The sequence below is a fragment of the Pituophis catenifer genome, unplaced genomic scaffold (genome assembly GCF_029215685.1).
Source record: "Pituophis catenifer annectens isolate HBS135680 unplaced genomic scaffold, rPitCat1.0.hap2 SCAF_1, whole genome shotgun sequence".
Taxonomy (NCBI): domain Eukaryota; kingdom Metazoa; phylum Chordata; class Lepidosauria; order Squamata; family Colubridae; genus Pituophis; species Pituophis catenifer.
In genome coordinates this window covers 264,690,849-264,708,338 of record NW_027256881.1, presented here as the reverse complement: position 1 = coordinate 264,708,338, position 17,490 = coordinate 264,690,849, and the positions used below count along the sequence as shown (strand labels likewise).

At 36.3% G+C, this 17,490-nt stretch overlaps 1 protein-coding gene across 2 annotated transcripts in view; it reads left to right on the top strand.

Annotated features, from left to right (window-relative positions):
- NAV2 (neuron navigator 2) overlaps positions 1 to 17,490 on the top strand; it is a 298,412-nt gene that overhangs the window by 184,575 nt on the left and 96,347 nt on the right. For both annotated transcript variants that reach the window (XM_070935086.1, XM_070935079.1), the window contains one exon: positions 2,290 to 2,412. In XM_070935086.1, coding sequence (XP_070791187.1) covers positions 2,290 to 2,412 — 123 coding nt within the window. The remainder of the gene's footprint in view (positions 1 to 2,289; positions 2,413 to 17,490) is intronic.

Sequence of the window (17,490 nt, the reverse complement as noted above, 5' to 3'; positions counted from 1 at the left end):
GGGCATACTACTTTCTCCTCCATTTTTGGCTATATCCTCTTGGGACCTTTAAACTCCCCCCTCCCCTCCTTCCTGGATCAAAGTACGATATTGAGTCAAAATACCAGGCTGACAAATGTTTCTATAAAGATTCAGTTTCTCTATAATATTACAAAGCAGTGAAAACAGATCAAATATTAAATTAGCAAAATGCAATGATATAGCAAACCAGTCTGGATAGCCCATTGTTTTAAAAATACCAACAGGTTTCATATTCTGTTTACTGTTATCAAACTCTGGCAGAGCAGGCTTGACAATCTTGTATGTGGTAGATTTTGAGCAGAGCTGGGCTTCACATAATTTAATAACCGGTTCGTCCCAGCACTGAAAATGTGAGCGTGCGCCTTCTGTGCATGCGCTTTGCTCACACATGTGCTTGCACACATGCAGGCAGCTTTAAAAACGCAGCTAAATAGGACGGCATAGCCTCACAACTACTGATTTGCCCGAACTGGTACAAGCCAGCTGAATCCCAACACTGATTTTTGAGGCCAATGTGATATATTTCCTGATTTTTTAAAAAAATTCCCAAGAGGCTTTTATTCTCTAATACAGGGGTGAAATGCTACTGGTTCAGTCTGTTTTGCCTGAACTGGTAGTAATAAATGCTACTGGTTCGGTGAACCAGTAGTAAAAAAAAATGCTATTGGTTCGGGCGAACCGGTATTTTCAACAATCAGCTGAGTCGCGCGATTTATATTCACTAGAAAGCAGGAAAGACTGCTTTCTAGCAAATCTAAATTGCGCGGCACAGCTGTTTCCCCCCCTCACTGTTCTCTTACCTTTGCAGACTCAGAAAAGACTTCTTAATCCTCCTTTTTCAGTACTGCGCGGTAGTGCCTGCGGTGCGCATGCGCACAAAGCGCACATTTGGTGCACATCGCGCATGCACGTGTGAAGCAAACCGGCAGCGAAGCGAACCAGTAGCAGACTTCAGAGCATTTTACCCCTGCTCTAATACCACTAATATCCTGATACTTCTGGAATTCAGTGGGATTATAGCCAGTATCAATGTTCTGTAAGAGCATTCTGTGTTAAAGTTGGTTTGGTTTCATCCTTAATTGCTAATGGGTACTTCAAAACAATTATTGAGAGAGTTAAATATTTGTACACTGACACATAAAAGGCATTATTTTTATTCATTTGTTCATAGGTGTAGTGGAACTACACCTATCTGCTGTCTGCAGACAAGAGATTAAATTCTTTGAAGAAAGTTCCTAGGAGCTGTTTCTTGTTGATGGTTAAAAGTAAACAGTAATTCTGGTACATCTGAGTGGTTTGTATTCAGTGGCTTTTGGGGAAATGTGTCCTCTAGGCCAGGAATGTTCAACATCTACACGCTAGAATATATTCTGGAAAGCAGGCTCACATAAACACCATACTATACATACACATATTCTTTACATCCAAAGCCTCTTGTAGATCACAGTCTGCAGATACTATCAGTACAACCAAATAACTCAGTATCCATGTGGAGATGATTCTTTCAAACAGTTATGTGTTTATTGCCTTTTTCTGTGCTTATTTCTCTATCTGAAAACATTAGGGATGGCAGTGCGGTAAAGGAGAGACCATTGGTTCTCCAAGTATGCATTAGCTGAGGCGCTGAATGTGGTGCTCAAACAAGAGGTATAATAGTAACTTGGAAGCTAGTTACTTTATAACTTATGAGTGGAATGCTTGCTGCACCTTAATTACCTTACTTACATTGTACTTCATGGAAGCAGTTTATCACAGAAACTTTAACAATTCATTTTATATACATCCACAGTACTAGATGTAAGTTCTATCTAACCTCTTTAGTTATGAAGGAAAATGTCAGTTTTAAGTCAGTAAGCAAAATAGTACTAGCATTTCATGGTAGAAAATGTTATTGATAGCATATATCTTTGCCAAACCCTCATTTTTCCAGACTTTTATATAATGAATATAAACTAACTAATCAAAATACATTGCAGTTTGTGCCAGAATTAGCTGAAATAGGTGGTACATCGTAATCCACATAATTTAGATCTGTCCATGTTATTTTGATCCATTTGCTTGTTTAACTTTTGATTTGTTGCACAATCAGTGAGATGTTCAGATTTGGCATTTTTGTCCTCCTATTGAGTCCTTCCCAAGGACATGGGATAGGCAGATGTGGATGTTTGATGGTGTTACGTTTATATCGGTTGCAGGATGTAAGCTGTTCCAAGTAAAGTTGCCTTTTGGAATTGACTGATAGTGAATTATTGTTATTATTATTTACAGGTACATGACTGATGGTGGATTGGGCCTTTATACTCGAAGATTAAACAGACTTCCTGATGGGATGGCTGCTGTGAGGGAAACTTTACAACGCAACACTTCACTGGGTCTTGGTGATGCAGACAGGTAAGTTGATTTGTCTTACTTAAAACTTTTCAGTTTGAAATATATTTCACTGCAGTTACAAGACAAAAATGTGTTATTTGAAAAAAAATAGCATTGTAAGGCAGAAATATCCAACTTTAAATGTTGCTGTTGTTTGGCTGAAATATTTTGACAAGAATTGAACTATGATATAGCAACTAAAGCAGGACAGAAATGTATTTTATACAATAGCACAAATGAATGTCCTGTTCATAATTCACTATTAATAGAATAAAATTTTAAGCAATGAAAATGTAATTGCAACAAAAATGTTATATTGGAATATTTGAAGAGCAGTAACTGCTGTTCTCCTTTCTAACAAGACTCGGTAAACATTAGACTTTTCTATTCTATAAGGAATAAACAAATAGACTCTATAGAAGAATAGCTCCATATAACATACGCATATAATTCTTCCTTCCCTTTCTAAATTAATTAACAAATTAAAATACAAATTCATATTGTAGTATTAATGAATAATTTCAAATTTAATAACAGCAATAATAGCAAAAAGGAGAAAAGGGCTTGAAAAATTATCTTATAAAGAGAACATCTTCAGAAACGTTGTCCCCATTGCAAGCAAGACTTTTTGCTTGCCTTTTTGTTGGCTGGGGGAAAACACCCTAATTAAACTAATGAAAGACTCATCTCATCAATCAAATTTTTCTTATAAAGGTATGTGGATAAATTGGATTACAAAGCTTTGTCCCCAAAATAGGGTCCTTTATTTAAAATGACTTCACTGAGAAGCTTTCTTCTCATTATTTTTTTTCCCCATCAAGCCATTGTGAGATAAGTACAAGTGACATGCAAAAGTATATGTACAGGTTGTATTGTTTTAAATTAGGATTTTTGTGCTATTATATTATATATATTTTTACAGATTTAATTTTGTTTTTGCAAGATGTTTTGTGCCTTCTTCAGCATACAACCAGGTAGGCAGTTGTTACTCCAAAGCACAGGACTATCAGGAAAAAAAAGAAGTTATGTATTTGGAAATTTACTCTCCCATGTCAGTGATAAGAGAATTAATATGAAAATGTATCTGCATCTTTATCAAATCAAATAGATAAAACATGTATCAATTATTACATGAGTTAATTTTTCCATTTTAAAGTACTGTGGCGTTGCATCTGTAAATTCAAGTTTTCTGTTATTTTCATTATAGTAAATTACCACCTGTCAAAAATAATTCCAGTTTATTATTGGCATGGAATAAATACATAATGTGGATTAAACCTTAGCTGTGACTGACACATCAGTAATACATTTGATTACTATAAAAGGGTTTGAACTCATAATGAGAAGAAATAATTAAAAATAATCATTTTGTTCATCAGGGTGTGTTTACAAATAAAGCTAATTTCTTGCCCTAGTATAGTACTGTTCCTATTATTAGTAGCAAATCTCTAGACTTTTTTAGGATTGAGGAAAAACCTTTGTCCACTGTAGCTTCCATCTATTTGGTATCTACCAGTTGTGTTAAACTGCAAATCTTATAGTTCTCAGTAAGGGAAGAGTTAGTTGGAAATTATGGAAATTGTAGTTTGATGTATTTGAAAGGACTGGGTTGTGGAAAGCTGTGTGGTGGCTGAAGATTTAGTTTGTGCTTTATTTTTTGTTTGTTTGAGGTAATTGTGTGGAATTTGAGACTTCTTGCAAGCATTTATCTACAGCTCCTCTTATAATAGGTGCTTTGTAGAATACAAAAACTTATTAGCATATGGGTTCTCTTACATGTTCTAAAAGTATATTTAATCCACCAACACATATATTCTTCTCTGATAGGTATTTTTTCTTACTACCACATACAAGGTGTTGGGGAAATGCAAACATTAGCTGTTGGTAGAGAGTTTATTTGTGGAGCTGATAGGTTTATTGAAAGATTTCTACACAACTTTTGCAGCTGGAATGCAAGCAGACATGTTTTATCTGCTTTTTCTTAAGTCAAATAAGAAAAGGGCAGGGGAGAGACAATACAACCTTGAAGGATTGATCCATGATGTTGGTTTAGCATCCAAAGGTGCACGTACACTCAGATAAGGTTTATTATAATTATGACTGAAGTTTTTTGGTTGGTAGAGAAAATCCTATTGCTACTAATTTATTCCAAGCCAGAAAAATCCATGTGCAAACTTTGAACTTTAAAACCGTGGTTTTTTTTTGTTTTTTTTTGGGGGGGGGGAGATAATCTTTTGAATGTTGAACTAATGCTTGGTTTCTTGTGGAATGTTAGGCCTTATTCAAATATATGGAACATAGCAGAAACCAGAGCAGCATAAACAGCATCCATATGCTTAAATATACATAAATCAATTAAACAATAAATGCATATGTTACAGATTTGACTTGAATTACAATGGAGGGCTATCAATTTACCTATCTTAGTGCTTTCCATCACCCAAATGTTTGTGGTGATAAATGTACTCAGCAGAGTTCACTTAAATGATCCTTTTTTCTATCTGCTGCCTTCCACATTGCTGGAGATTTGAAATCCCATGGATATGGATGATCAGGCTCAGAAAAGCTGTGATATAGTAAGATGGCTCATAAGAAGGCCACAGCCTTTTTGTGTTTACACATAATGTTTTGATAGAAGAGGAGAGATTTTATTAGTCTTTTAATTCCACTACGATATATTAACTCAGAATTCCAACAACCATAATGGAAAATGTGCAAGTGTTTTTAGTTAACTGAATAAACTAATCAACTGAGCTTGGCTCATTAGTTAAGCAGAATCAGGCCTGATTGCAAGACAGGAAAAGCTGTAGGCCAGACTGGGAAGTCCTAAGCCATCCTGGAAGAAAGAAATTGCAAACTACTTCTGAATTATTGCCAAGAAAACAACATAGGCATGTCTGCGAGATCACTGGAGTTGATATTGACTCAAAGGAGACTTTGTTTAAAGTTGGAAGAGTCCAGAGGCCTTACTCATAGGGCAATACACATGCAGAGTGTGAAAACACCTAATTCTAGACTCTAGAGCATTGCATAGGGCTTTGAGTATCAAACTCCAATCTCAAACCATTTTAAGAAATAAGCTTTCTATTCTAGGTTGTGGACCTTTGGGCAACCTCTGAAACTCCAGTAACTGAAGGTTTTAATAGAGGCTAAATCAACTATCCAGTATTATCACTGTATTTTTTTTAAATAGTTTTGTATAATTAACAAGGAATTTGGAATAAAGAATTTAAATATGGCATATTACTAAATGAGTGGCCTTAGATATTGACAGATACCGTATCTTTCTTATGATTTAAAAACTAGATTAATTAGCAAAAATATATTTTGGAGTTTATTGGATTTATCTATTAAAAATAGTTTGAGGTATCCACAGGGACAAGCATTTTGGCTATAATTTTAAACCTCTGTAACCACAAACTATATACTGTTATCAGGGCTGGCATGATGTACCATAATTCTGGTAAAGTCATCCAGCAATTAATGGGCCTCACTCTCTATTTATTGCCCTTCTGCCATCAAACAAGAAATGAGGAAATGGAAAACTGGATGAATAGTTTGTGCTATTCTAGGTCAGGGGTGTCAAACTGGAAGCCCGTGTGCCGGATGCATCACGCGCAGATCCACGAATGAGAAAAACATCGCAAAACATCATGTGACGGCAACTTGACACCACGAGTTTGACACCCGTGTTCTAGGAGTATTAGGTGTAGAATGCATTGAACAGCTGAAGAAGCACATAATAAGTATGATAAAGTAAAAGGATAGTCAGAAAGGAAATATTATCGCCAGGGATTTCCAAGGGGAAAAAAAAAACATGTACCTGCAATCAATTTTGTAAGATTTCACCTCCAGCCCTTCAAACTACCAATAACTCACCTTAATTTTCCACCTGAACGAAGTCAGAGCAAAGTATGTGAGAAATCTTTGCTCACTCCTAATCAAAATAAATCAGTAAAAGCGAAAATGTTTCAAATATGATTTATGGGAAAGTGTTCTTGAGAAAGAACAGACATTTTTATCTTCCCTAGTGGCATATTTAAGATATTTGGAAAACCTAAGGCCCACCATAGGTGGGCAATATCTATATCTCAGCTCCTGCCTCATCATTTTGTGTGTGTTTTAATGTCTTGGGATTGGGATTGGGAAATGTACAGTTTTTGATTTCCCACCATAAGAAGGTAGGAAAGCATGCTGCCAATTTTAAGCAACTGTAGCCAGAGCTTTCTAGATAAATTAATAAGTCCTCAAGCTTCCCTCCCTTGTACAAAACATTTTGGCATAGACCTCCTCTAGTGCTTTTTGGAAGTCATAGTGCAAAGAGCTAAATGGCACCAGGTTACCACACCTTTTTAAAAAGATTCTACACAGGTCGCTTTTAAATCTTTATAAAGTTGCATGCTCCAAGATAGAGACAATTCAGTTTCATTACTACCAACCTGCCTTCCATTGAGGACCTGTATACCGCACAAGTCAAAAAGAGGGCTGTGAAAATATTTACAGACCCCCTCACATCCTGGACATAAATTGTTTCAACTTCTACCCTCAAAAAGACGCTATAGAGCCCTGCACACCAGAACAACTAGATGCAAGAACAGTTTTTCCCCGAATGCCATCACTCTGCTAAACAAATAATTCCCTCAACACTGTCAAACTAGTTACTAAGTCTGCATTACGATTAATCTTCTCATTGTTCCTATCACCCATCTCCTCCCACTTATGACTATAACCTTGTTCTTGTATCCTTACGATTTATATTGACTGTTTCCCTATGACTATCATTAAGTGTTGTACCTTATAATTCTTGACAAATGTATCTTTTCTTGTATGTACACTGAGGTGTATGCACCAAGAAAAATTCCTTGTGTGTCTAATCACACTTGGCTAATAAAGAATTCTATTCTATTCTATATTCTAATTCAAGACTGAACCTGCATTGCACCATAAGAAAGAAAAGAAAAATATTGGCTAATATTTTTGCAATGAAGTTTCTTTAATATTTCCAACTGCCTAGCTAGCGTGTCCAAGCTAAAACCTAGCTTGTAAATTGTAGACAGAATGAAGATTTCTCGCTATTAATTTTATTAGCCTTCCACATAGCCTCTACAAGATGCATTTCTTCCTATAGCAGATCAGGAGCTCTGAAAGTAGAAAATCAATTCAATGCCTGATTGTTAGGTTAATGGGGATCATCACAAAAACAGCTGTGCTCCATAGTTCATTTGTCTTTTAGTGTGTGCAAGCATGCATGCTGTTCACAGTAATTAGCACCTGAACCCCTTTTTAAATTTAGCTTTATTTATTTATAGTTAAGAGGATGCCAAGTAACCAAAAATAGCTTGAGCTTATCATTATTACTGCATGAGTATAACCATGAAGTTGTGAAATGTGGTTCATCATTTGGAATTCTGGAAGGTTTGCATGTCTCCATGAGGGAAAAAAAAATGATTATCTAAATGAGACAGGGCATGGCCTACAAAAAGGTCTTGCATTAGAAAAGCCCCAATAAAAACCACTTGGCAACAGATGAGTAGCATTTATAAGTGAGTAGGGTGAGATGAGGCAGGCAGAGCATGCACAAACAAGATGAGGACAAAGAAATGGAATGTATCACATTTGGACTAGTTGACCCTTCCAACATTGTTAGCTTGTTCAGTAGAATTTCTATTTTTGGTCAAATCCAAGCTGTAAAGACATTAGAAAACATACCGTAGTAATTGCAGGACTGATTTAAGACGAGAGATTTATTATCCTAAGTTACAATTTGGTCTAGTGGTTAAATTACCAGGATAGAAAGCAGAAAACAGTGAATTCAAGTCCTGCCTTACCCATGAAAGCCAGCTGGGTGATTTTGAACCATTCACACTTTCTCAGCCCAACCCACCTCAAAGGGTTGTTGTGCAGAAAATGGGAGAAAGAAGGAGTATTGGATATGTTCCCCGCTTCAACTTATTTATAAAAAAGAAAAAATATAAATACTTCTAATAACTTTTATGAAAGCAACAACTTTAGGGAACTAATAAAGACTAGAAAGTATCTTTATGTAAGCAAATATGTCTTCTACATAAACATCTGGTTAAGAAGTAATAATTAGAAGGTTATGTGATGCTTGAATTCAGTTCAGAAGAGGTATTTTGGGATATGCTGTGAATGCAGCACCTGCCTACAACTTATTAAAGACGCCACATTTGTTTCCAGGATCAAATTGCTGGGTTTGTGCTATTCCACATTTCAAAATAATTCTTCTAAACTGAATCCAAAATATTGCATAGTCCTTGTTTTAGTTCTTACTACATCATTCTTAATCCTGAAAGAGAATGTAAAATCTTGGGTTGGGATAGATTATGGTCTATTCCCTGATATTAGTTTAGAATATTGTCTCAACTCTTACTGGATTTTTGCTTTGTTCCTTTCTGATCTGCTGTTGGTTGGGGTTTTTTTAATCATTACTCTGTTCTTTTACAATTTTATTATGTAATCTGTCAAGATTTGTAATTGGGATGGTATATATCTTTATTACATAGCTAAATACATACATACATTGTCAAATAAAAAAAAAAACGTTTTGGAATACATATGTTCCTTTATCATTGATCAGGTTGGTTGTAGTAGATGGAAATTGAAGGCCAAACATTTTAAGGAATACTAGCTTGCCTGTCTCTGGGATGAATAGTTTCAGGCTAAGAATAGGAAGAATTAGACTCAAATCTACCATGAAGCTTTTGCTACATAACTCTATCAATTTCTCTAAAATGTTCTCCACAAATTTGTTATGCAGATAAAATGAGAGCAGGGAAAGACTTCATACATTCTTCTGATTAGAAAAAGAACCGTATCAAACATAACACACTAAACAAAATTTAATTTTGAGGTATGAGTTGCAAGGTATATTTTGCTTTATAAATTAACAAAATTTGGATCTGGTCAATATCTCGATGAGTTACTAACAAGGATAACTTGCATGCAACCTTGAGATCTATACAGTAATGAAAGAAAGATGGATATATATGTACTGAATGCATAAAATAAACATAACTTAGGTTTAGCCAGAATATGTAAATAGCACTGCCACATAAACATCATTTAAATATAATCACGTAGTGTGCTTATATCCATGCATTCAACAAGACTATACTATAACCCTAAATTATTTCCGCTTTCCTTATGGAAAAAATCAGTCAGATAGCCAAACTCAAATAGCTCTACAACTAGGTAGCTTCTGAAATCCTAGAATACTTACTGGTTTTGTTTTGGTTAGTTTTGGTTTTTTTTTCGTTCTTGCAATTAACATGGCCACTCTTCTGGCATTTGTCTCCAAGTATTTGTTGACACCCTGGTCCTTGGGAAAGTACATCTATCCAAAATTAGCTCTTCATACTGTACTATATGAATATTTAAAGTTCCTGCAATAGAAAAATCAAAGGGCCACTTAAATGTTCAACCCAGCAAATCTCACTCCTCTGCGAGCTGTCTGGTTCATTTTTTATCAGCAAGCTCAAAATCAACCCCACTCCGAAAAAAAGATATAGGTCTTTCTTTGGGCCATGGAGATAATCTTTCTCTCTGCCTTTGTAAGCTAGCTTGTACCTTGAAAATTCAAAGCCTTGGTAGTACATGGGTTTAAGGCACCCTGTTATTAAACTTATTAAGACCAGCTGCCTGCAATTACTGCAGGGTTCGAATCTCGCCAAGGCTCAAGGTTGACTCAGCCTTCCATCCTTTCTAAGGTAGGTGAAATGAGGACCCAGTTTGTGGGGGCAATAAGCTGACTTTGTATAAATATACAAAAGGATGAAGGCTATTGCTGAGCACATTGTAAGCCGCCCTGAGTCTTCGGAGAAGGGCGGCATATAAATCAAATTAAAAAAAAAAATGCCAATAAAACAATAGTGGGGAGAAAATCCCTGTTTTCCTTTCCTGAAAATTCCTGCACTAAAAATACTGTAACAGAAGATACTGTTAATTTTATGAGTAGGTTTTTTGGGTGTTTGAGTGAACCAACTCATTCTTTGTTCTATATTGATTGGAATTCCTGGCATTGGCAATTTAAATTTCAATATATCTCTCAGGGTGTATGGCATGATATATAGGAACTCCTGGTGTCACTCAGCCCCATAGGGATGTTGAATGTTTCACTTCTCATCCAAGAAGCTTCTTCAGTTTTGCTTCTCATTCTTCCACTTCTTGGATGAGAAATGAAACATTTTCAAAGAGAAAAACAAAGTTCAATTGCCTTTTGGGAAACAAAAGCACCTTTTGGATATTATGTGCATGGCTTCTGCAGCTTGAAGTAGGATGGGATATAAAACAAGCAGACAAAGGTTTCTGCCTTCTCCTTCAAGGCCCAAAGATAATTTACTTTTTCTAAAAACTCAGGTGTCTTATAATATGTTGATTCATGAATATGCACTTTCCCAATGGGGTAGGGATACAATTCTTGGAAGTCTTGTAAATCTTAGTTTTGTGCTACAAAAATTTTATCTCCTCCATGCGATTATCCTTTTCTTAATTTTCTCATGGAAGGAGGAAAAAAAGTTTTTAATCCTTCAAGTTGACTAGTACAGTATGAATATACCTATATAGTATTTAAATAGAGTGGGTGGGGTGTTGTTGTTGGTTTGTTTTTGTTTTGTTTTGTTTTGCATGATGCAGAAATGCTTTGCCATTGTCTTCTTCTGAGAAGCTTTTGAACTTCCCAATCTAGCTGTGATAGAGTTATCAGAGCCAGAGAAAGAGAATGGTGCTTTGCAAATTACTAGAAATATAGAACTTTTGCACATTTACTCCTTATTGGGGAAACCATTCTTCCTGCTCTCTACTGTAATGGACTTAGCAAGACGATCAAGGAATTCTTGCCCTTAAGAGACAAATGGGATGCTAACGTAAACAATTGCAAAGATTTTCATAACCTAGCCCCGTGATGGCGAACCTATGGCACGCGTGCCACAGGTGGCACACGGAGCCATAATAGTGGGCACGCAAGCGTTGTCCTAGCTCAGCTCCAGTGCGCATGTGTGCGCCGACCAGCTGATTTTTGGGCCTTCTGGTTCCACCAGAAGTCAGCAAACGGTCCGTTTCTGGCCTCTGGGGGGTTGGGGAAGGCCGTTTTTGCCCTTCTCAGGCTCCAAGAAAGCCTCTGGAGCCTGGGGAGGGCGAAAAACAGGCCTAATGGGATCACTGTGCCATCGTGTGCCAAAAGCGGGGGGGGGTCATGTGCACATGCGTGGGAGGCGGGGAACATTGATTTATGGGTGTGGGCATGCGTGTATGCGATCCCCCCCACGTTCCCCCTGCTTTTGGCACGCGATGGCAAAAAGGTTAGCCATCACTGACCTAGCCCATCCCCCTTTCCATTCTGAATAATTCTGGTTTATGAAACCTAGCCTGGTTGTGAGCACCACTTAACATTAGCCCTTGGACTTGAACTTCCCAGATGATTTTATCCAAATATTAACTGTGATCAATGCTGCTTAGCTTTCTAGTTCAGCTAGGTCTTGACCCACGAAAGGGAGGGAGGGAGAAAAGTATAAAATGCCGTACTTTTGCTTAATTTTGCTTCCTTGGACCACAAGATGTTCCATAGTTAATGGGATGCAAGAATAAATTCTAAAGATGCAAATATATTCTTAGATGGGAGTGTTAAGAAGGCCTTTTTAACTTACAATTGCTATGCAATATTAAGAGGAGCAAATATGAACAGAATTAGTTTACAAATTCTCATTCTGTGGATTTCCACTTTTATGACAACTTTTCATTTCGGGAATGTGCATTGGTAAATCCTGAAATGGGACAAGTGTGGTTAGCTTGCTGAGTTCTAGGATCTCGTGACAGAAAAGTTCCAGGAAAGCATGTGTGATATTTGAATGAAAAAGAAACCACTTCTCCTGCGACTGATACATATGCAATGATGTAGTACTGAGGTCTACTAAAGTTCTGGTAATGATCACACTGCTGATTGTCGGGCTACTCTGATATAAGCACGTGAATAGTCAGTGAACAGCTTCATAAGTGATAAGTGAGCTAGACGTTTGGCACTTAAGCAAAAGTTTTAAATTGTTATTTCAGTCAGTCTGTAGAATATCCTGAGAATCAGGTGTGATATTCAGTTTGAAGTATTTCATTCTATGCTACAACTTGTACACAGCAGTGTTGTTTTATTTTCCTAAGATAATTGAACCTATAGTTCAATTGCAACCTCTCTAATGATATAATTTTATATAAAAAAAATTGTTTGAATTAATTAGGTGATTGCAATAATTTGGATAGAAGGAATGAAAAGCATTAGGTTTCACTGCTTTCCTTCTCCTTTCTTCAATCCACTTATATTAATTTTATACCTAAACTCTTAATAATTTACATACAGGAACAGTTTTACTAGAGTTAAATTAATCCTAACCATGAATCAATAATTAATTACTTTGTATTAATGATACTTATCCCTTGTTTTTAAGATGTATACAGTAAACATCTAGGGGTATGTCTAGTTTAATGAAAAGAAGCACTAGGGGAGACATGATAGCAGTGTTCCAATATCTCAGGGGCTGCCACAAAAAAGAGGGAGACAAGCTATTCTCCAAAGCACCTGAGGGCAGGACAAGAAGTAATGGGTGGAAACTAATTAAGGAGAGAAGCAACTTAGAACTAAGGAGAAATTTCCAGACAGTGGAACAACTTGCCTCCAGACGTTGTGAATGCTCCAACACTGGAAGTTTTTAAGAAGAGGTTGGATAACCATTTGTCTGAAGTGGTGTAGGGTTTCCTGCCTAAACAGGGGGTTGGGCTAGTCACTAGAGGACCTCCAAGGTCCCTTCCAACTCTGTTATTCTATTCTAAGTCCAGTAGTCTTCCACCAACAGAAGAGTGGTGGAACAGAAGAGCAATTTTGCAAGATCCTCCTCCCTGGAAAATTTTCCTTCTGTTCAGAAGTTGTCAAAATCAAACTACATTTTACAAATAGAAGTAGAGAGAGGAGGATTTGATGATTCAAAGAAGGATATTTAACTTCAGAAATTCTGAGTTTCAATAAATAGTCAACATGTAGGATGTTCGGGAACTTTTATTAAAAGTCCAACGCGCAGATTCATAAGTGGCTGTTTGAAACGTTGATTTTGATAATGGTCTTTGATTCCCAGCTGCAAAAGGGAGAAATTTAAAACTTGAAGTTGTAAATTGACATTTCAAACTGAAGAGAGGTTATGTAATATAGATAGTCCTTGACTTACAACAGTTCGTTTAATGACTGTTCGAAGTTACAACAGCACTGAAAAAAGGGACTTACAACCATTTTTCACACTTATGACCATTGTAGCATCCCCATGGTCACATGATTTACATTCAGATGCTTGACAACTGGCTCACGTTTATGATGGTTCCAGTGTCCCGGGGTCATGTGACCCCTTTATGAGCTTCTGACAAGCAAAGTCAATATGCACCAAGACAAATTCCTTGTGTGTCCAATCACACTTGGCCAATAAAAAATTCTATTCTATTCTATTCTATTCTATTCTATTCTATTCTATTCTATTCTATTCTATTCTATTCTATTCTATTCTATTCTATTCTATTCTATTCTATTCTATTCTATTCTCGAAGCAGATTCACTTAACAACCATGTTAACATTTGCTGTGATTCATTTAACAAATGTGAAAAAAAGGACATAAAATGGGGCAAAACTCACTTAACAAATTTCTCACTTAACAACATAAATTTTAGGCTCAATTGTCGTTGTAAGTTGAGGACTACCTGTAAAGATTGTTATTAAAAAGTAGAAAATTGCCAAACCTAGAATCTTGGTTTGCAATTGAGTCTTGGTGGCGCACCAGACTAAAGTGCTGTTAAGTAACACTAGCTGTCTGCAAGTTCAAATCTCACCAGGCTCAAGGTTGAGTCAGCCTTCCATCCTTTCGAGGTAGGTAAAATGAGGACCTGGTTTGTGGGGGCAATAAGCTGACTTTGTGTAAAAAAAAAAAAAAGAACACCGCTTGGGGGGGGGGCAAAAGCTCTACTAAGCAGGTATATACAAAAGTATGAAGGCTATTGCTTAATACATTGTAAGCCGCCCTGAGTCTCCGGAGAAGGGCAGCATATAAATTGAACCAATAAATAAATAAATAAATCTACTTCTCATTAAGATATTCATTCTCGTATAAAGTTTGGCTTAAATTGTATTCTCTTGTTTACATCTGGAGTAATACAAACCACTCCCTCAGCTCAAAGCTTTGCCATTTCATTCTTTACAAAGGTTCTAATTTTCCCACTTGCAGGAGAGTCCTCATTTTCTGATTTCTATCTCTGATAAGATAGTGACTCTGTTTTCCCTTGCTGAGCAAAATAAAACTATTTAATCAGTAGATTTAAAGGTGCGTACGATTGAAGCAGGCATGATATCTTATTCTAGAAGGAAAGATATCTCTTTTCCTGAGTGTACATTGCCATACATTGCCAGGATACAGACATTTTAATTTCATTATAAGTCATTTTAAAAAGTAACCCTGACTAGAAGACCTCCAAGGTCCCTTCCAACTCTTGTTATTCTGTTAAATTCTGTTCTGTTAAAATACCTTCAGCCTTTAATAGGTAGGAAATAGGTCACAAATTTTGTTACAAGTATGAGAGAAAAATTCCTATTTTAAAATTTTAAATGTAGACTGGCATGCTGCTACATTATATAAATAGACTAAGCCAGGGGTCAGCAACCTGCGGCTCTGGAACCACATGTGGCTCTTTCACCCCTCTGCTGCAGTTCCCTGTCATTCAAAATATGCATCACAACCACCAATGTGCGACACCCGCCGGCACACGATTTATTGAGCTTTTCAACCCCGGTAGGACAACCATAGATAAATCCAAGAAAAGAAAAGTTTCAGAAGAAAACAGAACGTTTAATTCAACTACATATGCTAGTTTTGTGGCCACCTAAGGAATAGTCAGGCACGGGAAGGGTTTTGTGGCTCTTAGTGTTTTCTTTTCTGTGGGAAACGGGTCCAAATGGCTCTTTGAGTGTTTAAGGTTGCAGACCCCTGAACTAATCCTTTAAATAAATAGTATATAAATAGACTAAGCTTAAAAAAAGAAATGAAGCCTCCTGAAGATTTTAGATGCAGATATTGTATATGTGACATATAATTCTGTCAAATGGGAATGCATTGATGAGTGGAAGGCCCACTTGAATTTTTGCAAAATTGAGTCCTGACTATCTAAATGTTATACAAGATCCTTCTTAACTGTCTTCTTCCACTAATCCAATAGAGGGACTAGTGTGGAAAAAAACCAACAGTTTCAGGAAATGGCAGACTTCGAAGCAGAGGGCAGAAGGTAGGAATATTGCTTGGAAGGTCTTGAGCCTATTGTAGACCAACACTGCATTGGTTTGCAAGAGGTGATGGTAGAATAGATTCTTGTGCTACCTGTTAGTTTTGGCTAGTGTGACGCTCAGTTGCGTAGGTAATTAACATATAAGCAATATCTCCTCCAGTTTAAAAAAGAAATGTTAAAGAAAGCTTTAGGATTGTGGTTGAAGTAGAGTCCTTCACATCTCAGAAAAAATACTGATGGCTTGCTTTCCTGTTGTATAAGTTTTGTTAAAGTTTCTCTCTAAAACATTAAAGGAAAATATAGTCTGGAACCAGCACTTACCCATTTTACCTCTTAAACTTTCTGAGCTTTAATAAAAACTATGAATTGACAATTGCTGAAGCATAACTGAATCCATTTAAACTCTCCTACAAAAGGAAAAGAAAAAGTCAGGCCCTACTGCTAGAAAGATGGATTTTGCTGAAAAACAAAGTGGTCGTGTGGTTATAATCATTGATAGATCTATCTATCCTTCCTGTATTTATTTTCTTGCAACTGGCTTTTGGATTACTTAGTTTGGTTTAATGTTTATCAGATTGTATTTCCCAAATAGCACGTTGCTTCCTCTGGTTAAAGTGATAGCACTTGTTAAAAGCCTGAGTGAACAGTTTAACAAGGAGTTAAGGGGGAGAGTAGTTTGAGGTGGACATTTATCTCCCAGCAGCCCCAAAGTAAATATTTACGGTAACTCCATTCCTAAGGTAAATAATAGATACATTCACTTTATTTTGCAGGTCAGGTGAAATGTTTGAATCAGGTTAACAAGTGAAAACCTCCAGGCGCTAGCTGGTCAAGTAATTATGTAAAAACCCAACAGAATGAATAACCAGTGTTGTTATATACTCAAGTTTTAGATATAAAAAGGGCAATGCAAATCTCTCATGTTACTAAGAAAATATTTTTTTAGTGCATGAGTGGCTTTTGTGATTATAGGGTGTCTATTTATAAACATTCAGTTGTTAAATTCTTTCTTCCTTATTGAACCAAAAGTATTTAGTCTGATTGCTGTGACAATGATACTTTTTTTTTCTTTCGCATTGCTAAAGAATAATGAAGTAAAGTTTATTTTTAATACAACTGTTAACTGTCATTTAATTCTGGTAAATAAACTGATACCTGTAAGAAGTTGTTTTGCAATACAAAAGTTACAAAAGACATGTTTGTTGGGCTGTGCTTAGCAATTTGCTATTGCTAAAGCATTAGCAAATTGTGTTGGAACTGGAAGATTCCTTTCAGTGTTTTAATACTGAGAGAAATCTTTATTCCTTATTTGTAGAATACCTGGGAAGCAGCTTGCTACTTTAATAAGGTAGAAGAAGTCTTTCTTCTACCTTAATAATTTTGCAGTAGCAGGCCTTTTTAACAGAGGCATTATATCTAAATTTTCTTTCCAGATGTACAAGAATAAATTGCATGACAGTTAACCTTTTTAAATCAATGGAGATGCTCTGCCAGAACCTTGCATGTGGCTTTTTATATTAAGAATTTCCAAAATTTAACTGCTTTATCTTATGTACAATATTTTCTTTTCTCTTCTATTTGCAGAATTTTTGAAGAATTTAACATTTCTTCTAATTATATGTTTGGAAAATGTGCCAGTCTGGGTTTCAAACAAGATAGGTGCCAATCTAGGTTTCAAACAAGGCAAGTGTAAGAGAGTGAAAATTTGAGGCATTTGATTCTATTATTTTTGTAGGTTTTGATATATTTCCAATAGCACTCCATGAAGTTGATGTATCTTGCCT